Here is a 9248-nt window from a genome sequence, read left to right on the forward strand (position 1 = left end):
AACTTTTGTATTCCTTTCATTTAGTTCTTCATTTTCGTAATAATATGTTTATGAGAATCTCTTTGTTATTTTGTTAGAATGATGAACTAAACAAGTTTATGTTGGAATTTATGTATTAGCTTAACCTATTTTCATTAATATTGTGTTATATATTGTTAGATATGCATTTGTTATCAAAATATTGGTGTATTAATTATCATGTTTAAGATTACTACATTTATTTGACGTCAATAGGTGTTGTGGTTAGGTAGTTGCGTAATTATTGAAAAATAGTTGCACATAATGGACCGAAATAATTAATATCATAGGTTTGTATGGTTTCGACTATACACATTTAGGTATCCAGACATGTATACCTACCCTATGTGACCCGTTGAGTTATTTTCACAAAAATTGAATGCAGTTGTTTGGTTTAGAACGACATAGAAATATGTTAAAACCAAGCAATTAGGGTTGATATTGCTCGACAGAGGTTATTGACTAATTTTGGAAAATCAGGTCTAACCACATATTTTGGTAATTTGCATCGACGCATAATTGGCTTGAAAAAGGTTAAGCGAAATCATAAATTCCAACATCTTTTAAAATCAAACTTTTCCACTTTTTAAGTATTATTTAAGTATTTTAAATCAAAATCGAGTTTTCGCCTTTTTATAGTTTTTAAAATCGAACTTTTAAATGTGTGTATCTTTTTCGTTAGTTTGAAACAAATATACTCGTAATTGAAAACAACACTCTCCGAGGGATCGACTGGGACTTAAAAGGTCTATTATACTACTTGATCGCGACCCGTGCACTTGCAGCGTGCCATTTAATACCGATCAATGCAGTTTTAGGGTTGTAAAAGCATTGGACACCAACAGAATAACAGCCGTTAAACGCACCTTAACTTCGCCAATCGATTCATACACACTGCAGCACCATGCGAATTATAATCCCTGAGAAGAACTGAGAAAAGGCCATCCTTGTTTCCATTCCCTGTTTCAATGGTTCCAAGAATATGTAACTAAAGTATATCCGGTTGTTTCAAGCAATAGCTTAGAGAAAAGCAAAAATCATAAATTTATAAAATCTATTATGGTATGAATAAGGGCAGAGAATCTAAATGAGCAAAACTGGCCAATGGTGAGACCACAAAAGTCTCTGTACAAGAATTAATTAAGAAAACCAAGCGACTGCAGGATAAGATTCAAAACATTCTACATACTTCAAATGCTACTCTGATAGATCAAATAATTCTTAATTGGATTATTCACAGAGTTGAGCATTTAGTCATCTCCAGCGTAATGTAAACCACAATCTCCTGGTGCAAATTCTTTTTGTTACAATTTCCACTTACCCACCCGTCCTAAATTTTATGCACTTCAAGTCGAATGAACCAAACTTACAGATTTACATATCAGCTTATGCGAAATATTCATGTTTGAACATCTAAATGCTGTCAGCAATCAACATGCTATCTGCCACGCCCTTAAAATTTTTATTTTCTACATAAACCCCACAAATACCAAAGCTGATGCGTGGGTCCACAAACTAAACAATTCAGTTTGGTTGGCTATCTACTTTTCAAACAAGTATGATAGAATTCAGCATCAGATTCTACAAGTTTGACGATCAAATTTTTAGTTCACATTGATCTCAGTTATAAACAACAGGAAATTCAAATATTTTACCCCTATGGGGAGTATTCAAACAAATGCTGATTTAACAAGAACAGTATGACTTCAATTTTACACGAATAAAAAACCACTTAGAACTGTTCAAGGGAGAAACTTATGTTCCCTTTTTAAGACAATTATAAAAATAAAAAATAAATTGTAGACAGGGACTTTAGTAAGAATATTAGTGAAACTGACCCATCCCACCCAAAAAAAAAAAGAACTAAGAGCTTGTTTGGGCTCGATTTTTTCACCCAGAAAATTGATTTTTTGACCGTTATTTCACTATTCCAGCCGTCATATTTGACTTCTTCTATCACAGATGGACCCCACTTTTCTCCTAACGGTCAAAAAATCAATTCTCAAAATCACTCCCAAACAGGCTCTTAATTTTGTCTTGTGAATTTTGCAATTCAGATCTGGAGATTTCAAGTGCCCTTAGAAAGTCATTCTGTCAAAAAATAAAGAAAGTTGTTGCTAGAATGCAGAAGTTTCATCAGAACAAATTTCAACTTAGCGATACAATTTCTGCATGTTTCTTTGGATACTACCATCAACTTTGCAAACCAAAAGGGGGCCATAATAAACTACCAGAAATGGTGCGCAATTACAGAGATATCCAAGTGTCCCCTGAAAATACGTTTACTAATGAAGCCATACAAAAATATTGATTTACTTTGAGTAACAAGCCACAGTTAAATATGACATTAGAAGCAAAGAGGAAAGTACAAAGGTAAAAAATAAAAAGTAAATAAAATCACATTCTATAATCGAAGATTAGGCAAGAAAATTTGGTGAATTGTTGAAATAAGAATAAAGTTGAAAAACTCAAAATTTGTAGAGCGAACAAAGGATTGCAATGCACAAACACATGCAGCGCATCAATCAAAGAACACAGAGTAAATTGACAGCTGTAAATAATCTTCTCACACATTGCAAATCACTTCCTAAAGAAACCCAAAATCAAGGAACGAATCAAAACCTTATGACTTAATAAAGAGAGAGAAAGGACACAAACCTAAAGTAGCTTTCCCAAGTTGTCCACTAATCAGTTCACTATTACGAATATAAACGAATCCATCATTCGGACACATAGTTTCCTTAGGCTTCTCCTTTTCACCTTTAGGCTTACTGTAAGTTTTTTCTGCAACAGTAAGATTTATGTAGACTCTCATTTTCGCATGTGGCCGCAATAATACACCAAACAATTGTTTACCAGTCCAGAGCTCTACTGGCTGCAAAAACAACAAAACGTGATAAAATATCCTTGTTCCAAAAGCAGTAGAGAAAATAAATTTATCAGTAAAGGATACAGGACCAGGAATACACACTGAGACGTGTGAGAAGCAAACTTATAGGATAAGTATCAACATCTCATAAACCTATGTCTCGCGATGAACGAGAAAAAAAATGCACATTCACGACTTCAAAACATAAAATTAGCAGGAACTTATACCCTGAATTGGAAAATGACAGAGAACACATTGCATGTGAAAAATGATGAAAATTTTCAAGAACAGTGACCGTGCATTTAAAATTACAATGAACAAATTCCCAAACTCAACCTTAATTAACGTTGGTGTTGGCAGATCAATTGGATCCATAGCATCCCCCATATAAGAACACATAAGTGAGAAGGAAGCACGATCATAGAAGGTGTCTTTTCTTGTTATGAGGAAGGAGGACGTTAGGAAATCCTGTGTTGAAGCTACCAAGATTTCACCATTCTTAGGAGTGCATAAATTGTTCTGGACCTGCAACATTATCGTAAATCTTCAAAACAGGTTACATAGATATGGCTATGAACAAAGCCAAAAAAAAAAAAAGGCATAGCATAACCACTAAAAATGCTAGTATTATAAGGCTGTCCCATCATCTAGCATGCACGTTATGATGATGCTTCTGATGTTATGTTGATCATTGAAGTCCAACCAAGAACAAGTTTCTGGCAATCTAGTGTTACGACGTCAAAAGAGAGATCTAATTGAAAAGCGACATAAGAATCGGTATCACTTCTCCCATGGTATGTAAGAAAATCGGACCAAGTTTGAAAGTTAACTAGTGAATAGAAAGCCAAAAGAGTACTTCAAAGAGTAGACAGAAATGGGAACTCAGTCTCCTTACAATCTCCCAGTTCCCCATTTTTCCTTTTACGCATTTTCTCTCACTCTATTTTTCTTTTGTTTTTTTGCCAGCCACCAGGAAGACTTTGTTTATTAAGAATATGTGAAAAGATTTTATAGCCCCTGTTTGTTTCCCATTCTTTCCCCATTAAAATGAAAAATATAACATTTATCCATCACATCAAGCCACCAAATTTAAATTTATATCTCTTGTGTGGGGTAGTCTCCACACCAACAATCATCCCAAAATCTGATACTAATGCCATTCCCCACCACATAAGTCAATTTCTCACCAAAGTCAAGGTGTATTCAAGAGTGTTCCGTGTATATTATGGTTGGAAAATCCTAATCCCCATCATCATCCTCTAGTGGGGCCTAAAAACACTAAGGATGAGTCGATTATTTGTTCCTAAAAATAAAAATTAAAAAATATATATATATTTCCACACCATGGAGGAAAATGCTAAATTGATGATGGTCTAGTTATAATATCATTCCAGCTATAGGTCTTATCCAATCTTAACATGCATACAACAACTCACTGCACTTGTTAACAGAACTCATAGCATGAAGGCAGTTTGAGTTGGCATATACAACCCCAAACACTAACAACCAAATCCATTTTAAGCTTGGGCAACAAAAAACCACATAGAAGATCTTCTGACAAGAGGTAAGATACCGCCTGCCCCCATGTTAACCAAATTCAAGAATCCGCCCATAAACTAACTAAAAAGCTATTAACCATAATGATGACAAAGAAATCCCAAGCCGTAGCATCAGAATAACAGCCCACGGGAAAATATTTTTAATATTAAGCAAACAAATTTATTATCGCATAAAGAAAGATTACGTGGCACAGGATAATATGCCAAAATGAGTTGACTGCAAATGTGGATAAGAAGTCCACTTCCATTGCATAATGCAATTATCTAAATGCCCAAAACTAATTATGGTACGACAAAAGTGTTATGGACATCAATCAAATTGTTGATCTGATGGTTTAAAAAGTTGTTGAGGAGGTGCATGAGTGATAATCTAAATAACTAGTTTATGAATGCCATCAAACATTGTATATACACCATACGTGCCCAAAGTCAAACATCATTAAGACTAAATTGGACCAGCTTTTAGCATAAGTGGGGAATAATACTTTAAAAGGTCAAAGTACGTTACCCCCATTAGCATAACAGCCTCTGCACGAGCCTCTTCAGTTTGCGGAACGTGCATGTTCATCTCATCACCATCAAAATCTGCATTATATGGATTGCAAACTGACTCATTAAATCTCAGAGTTCGCCAAGGCATTATCCTTGCCTGCAAGCAACAAATATATTAGATAATGCACATGGTTGGGGTTTGGAGAGTTCAAGAAAATGCTCTGTACTAATAACAATATTTACCCGATGGCACATGATTGACATACGATGCAAACTTGGCTGTCTATTAAACAGAACAGCGTCTCCATCTTCCAGATGACGATCAACAATATAGCCATATTTAAGTTCATCCGCATGACGCTTTCTGGAGGAGAACATTAGTGATCTGCAACAGATAAAATCCCTTAGCCCAAATACTCTTCTCAAAAGAAGTACATAATAGATTATATAAGGTAGTCCATACATCTCAGTACCGTCAGGGTGCCTTATAAACTTTGCACCAGGGTATTTATTTGGTCCATTACGTACACGCTGCCTCAACTTCTCTATATTATGATGTGAAACACGCTCAGGATAAGTTAAAATTCGCGCCATTAGGATTGGAATAGCAACCTGAACACAGGAGAGCATTCAAATAAAAAGATATGAACAGTCCAAAATTAATTCAAATCCACTTTAAAGTCAGACCTCGGTAATTTTCAAGTTTGGATCAGGAGATATAACGGTCCTGCCAGTATACTCTACACGCTTCCCCGACAGATTTCCACGAAAACGCCCCGCTTTCCCTTTGAGTTTCTGAACAAAGCCAGTCAATGGCTTGGCAGCTGGCATGTGCGACGGGATACCACGGACGTCACTGTTTATATACTGTGCATACTCCATTTGAACATCGACCAAACTAGTCTGATCCAACATTTGAATAAAACAATTGGTCAGGACAATACAATTCTGCATTTTCTGAAAGACTGTATGAGAAGCCTAATGCATGATGCATTAGCACAGCAGATATCTGTCAATTGTGTACATTGAATGTCTTTACAGAAATGATAGTTTTAGAAATCAGCACTCACAAACATCATAAAATTCCTGTTAGTTACCAACATGTATGAACACAAAAATAACAATAATAGCAGCAGGTAGTAATCAGATCCAATATCAGAAACAAAAAAACTGCCAATAGAATCCAGAGAATCATGAACAAGCCACGTTCATGAATATAGGGAGCTTTGAGTCTAAAGTGTATCTTCTTTTCCCTTTTCGTCTAAAGGAAACAACGTATTCGAAACTCAAAATTAATAGAACTTAGTTATTAAAGGACTGAGTAAAGTTCCTTTTGGGTGCTTCCACATGTTTCTATCACTACTGTCAAGCTTGGTCTCCAGATGCGTGTCAAAACCTCGTATTTCACCAAATACATCAAATATGAATTGACTCCAAGTGTAATCGTATTGTTGGGACCCCATCTGCAACTTCTATACATGTTTAGTAATTCAAACAATTCATAAAGTTTATCGGCATATCCACCTATCTTGTATATTAAGTAGACTTTTCAAATCATAAATGACATATCAATGAGTATGATAATAACAATAAGAGAAAATGCAGGCAAAACCACGACCATTTTTAGAATCAAATAGACGTGCACAATATTAAGAAGTAATTAATTAAGAAATTGTGTCAACAAAAAAGTAAGCCCAAAACAGAGTACGAAAATTATCTTACCAAGCTTTTGCTGTGAAGGTTTGACTCAGATATTTCCTGACGAAGACTAGCATTTGCCTGAATAATGCGCTTTAACCTCTCCGTAGTGTCATTCTCATTGCTGCAACAATAGAGAAAAGAGTTGAAATTTTTCAAAAGCTCTCTCTTCCCTTTTCGGCTCCTTATTTACAGAAGGGAGAAGAGAAAATGTAGAACCCCAAATAGTTTTAAACACCTTAGTGGCACTAAGACATGAATATTGGATGGCTAAAGTATACTTCAGATTTTTAGTCTCATTTGAGACCCATTTACAACATAGAAAACATTCGATTTGGAAAATGATATCTAAAGAAAAGTTATAACTCTTTGAGTTAGCTTTCCAACACACTTTGAATTACCTCAATCGGATATCAGGAGAAGAAGTTATGATAGAAATACTAAAGGCTGTGTACATTATCAACCGAAATACGCGGAATATGAAAAGTCAAATTCCTACACGATTTTCTAGCACCTTCTTAAACCTATAACTCCCACATAAATGACACCCGTATTAATGAGTATTAGGCCCTTCACTTGCCCTTAAGTTGTGAGATTTTCACCTATAAATAGGCCCCAATGCATACACATTTTTCACACCAAGACAAAAGCTTCTAAGCATAAAAGAGAGTTTTCAAGTCTAGAAAAAAGAGAAATGAGAGGGAGGAAAATTAGTTTTTCCTAGATGTTTTGGTACTATCGAGAAGTGTTTTCCAAGTATCAATCCTCAACGGAGTGATTTTTTTTTAAACATCAAAGAAGTACATTTTTCAACAAGGTTCAAAGCATCATTCAAGGTAGGTAGAGGTGCAAAGTGTTAATTCTTGTTAAGTTATAAGTTTCTAGCAAATAAAGATTTATGTTATTGTTTGTATGTCTAATGGTACCTCCGGTACGGCATACACCTCCATGTCTAATGGTACCTCCGGGTACGGCATGTACTTCCGATCGAGGCGTCGTGTTAAGTCATGACTTTACGTGTTTGAGATTCTACCGGAAATCCTACTATGAAAAGGTTTCTAAAGTTACAACTTTGAAATGTATAGCTTGATCACGAATGCACCAACGATATCTATTGAGTTTTTTTAACTCACGGGTTTAACCCCTTCTCTACAAATTGATATGATTCTACCTTGGGCCTGGATGATGGAAAAGATGGAGAGCGGTGCAACGAGCCCATGGAAAACCCGGTAAACAAGTTATTTAGATTTATTTTTGTGAACGTTTTCAATGTTATTTCTTTAAAATATTTTAATAACGCTGAACGCGAGAACAAGTTGTGTTTTCTTCAAATAAATTACGTTCCGTTATTTTTTTATTCAGTGTTTTATTTAAAGTATTCGAAAGGTTGTTAAAATTATCATTGTAAAAATTAATCTTCCGCTAAAACATATTCTCCTATGACTAAACCATCGGTTAGTTAAGTAAAGTAAGTAGCGTTCCGGTCCACAAAGGGTCAGGGCGTTACAGAAAACGTGACAAAAAACCAAAAAGTAGCACCAATCTGACACTTTGCTTGCCAATTAAATTGCTCTCTGGGCCTAGACTGGCAACAAAAATTTAGGTGAATGTCCAGTTGGCTCAAGGTTTTATATCCCATCCTTCTCATTTAGTTTTAATGTAGTGGTCTGCATATCACACTTCACACAAGCAGAGCAAACTCTATCTACAACGTGGTGAACACAATAGTTCTACCCTTTGAGCAATAATTTATGTTGAACTTAAGTGGCAAAGTATTAGTCCCATTCTAGGGAATGCAAGCTACTACATTTTTTAGCAAAATGCATGATATTCATAAAGCATTTCAATTCGAATAAAGATACCCAATTGATTATCCACATTTGAATCAACTGGCCAACCATTTATATTTTAAAAGCCAAAAGGGAATTTCTCATCCAAGAACCAAGAAAGCCTGCGGGTTCGCTCTCCTGAAAGGAAAATTTTGGAGCAACTGATTGCACACGATCTGTGAGGTCCGTGAGCTGATCTTACTGATCTTTTGTATGTTTTCTTTGATCATGACTTGTGATTTTGATTTTTAAGCTATACTTCCAAATTTAGTAGGGATAAATATTGTGATGCCTTATAATTTAATGAGAAATGTGATTGTCAGAAGCTAGCCTTTGCATTTTCGCCCGCTAAACCCTAAAGAAATGTGATTGTCAGATGAGTCGGTTAAACTGAGTGTAATGGCCACTTCTATTACTAGAATACTCTAAAAGTAATGGTCATTAGAATTAATTGTGTGTGGAATCTTCGTTAGCCTTTGGTATTATCCTTCTGCATAAAATTGTCAGCTGTTCTATATGTTTTCAGTTCCAAGCCTTTTGTTACTGAACTTTTGTACATCATCAGGCCTCAGCAGCATTCCCACTAGATATAGAACTTTGAGTCAAAGAGACGAAAAAGGCAAGTGATGGAGATGGAGATGGAGATGGAGATGGAGATAGAATAAATATAGGATGTAGATATTATTTTAAATTAGAGTTCAATTCAAATTATGTTTCTTTAAATTAGATTGTATTAGTTTTAATATTTTGACAAAGTTCTATTGATTTTAGATTATATGCTCT

General features: G+C 35.2%; 1 protein-coding gene across 1 annotated transcript in view; it reads right to left on the reverse strand.

The window, feature by feature from the left end:
* The window catches only part of LOC111388458 (DNA-directed RNA polymerase III subunit 1-like), a gene marked incomplete at its 5' end in the record, with an annotated part of 14704 nt that extends 7884 nt beyond the window's left edge, over nucleotides 1-6820 (reverse strand). The window contains 8 exons of the mRNA XM_023013163.1: nucleotides 885-978; nucleotides 2677-2893; nucleotides 3224-3412; nucleotides 4955-5095; nucleotides 5182-5323; nucleotides 5402-5550; nucleotides 5626-5841; nucleotides 6661-6820. Of these exons, the coding sequence (XP_022868931.1) occupies nucleotides 885-978; nucleotides 2677-2893; nucleotides 3224-3412; nucleotides 4955-5095; nucleotides 5182-5323; nucleotides 5402-5550; nucleotides 5626-5841; nucleotides 6661-6820 (1308 nt within the window). The remainder of the gene's footprint in view (nucleotides 1-884; nucleotides 979-2676; nucleotides 2894-3223; nucleotides 3413-4954; nucleotides 5096-5181; nucleotides 5324-5401; nucleotides 5551-5625; nucleotides 5842-6660) is intronic.
* Between the last annotated feature and the right edge of the window lie 2428 nt (nucleotides 6821-9248).

Source organism: Olea europaea, unplaced genomic scaffold (genome assembly GCF_002742605.1).
Source record: "Olea europaea var. sylvestris unplaced genomic scaffold, O_europaea_v1 scaffold4956, whole genome shotgun sequence".
In the NCBI taxonomy this organism is placed as follows: Eukaryota; Viridiplantae; Streptophyta; class Magnoliopsida; order Lamiales; family Oleaceae; genus Olea; species Olea europaea.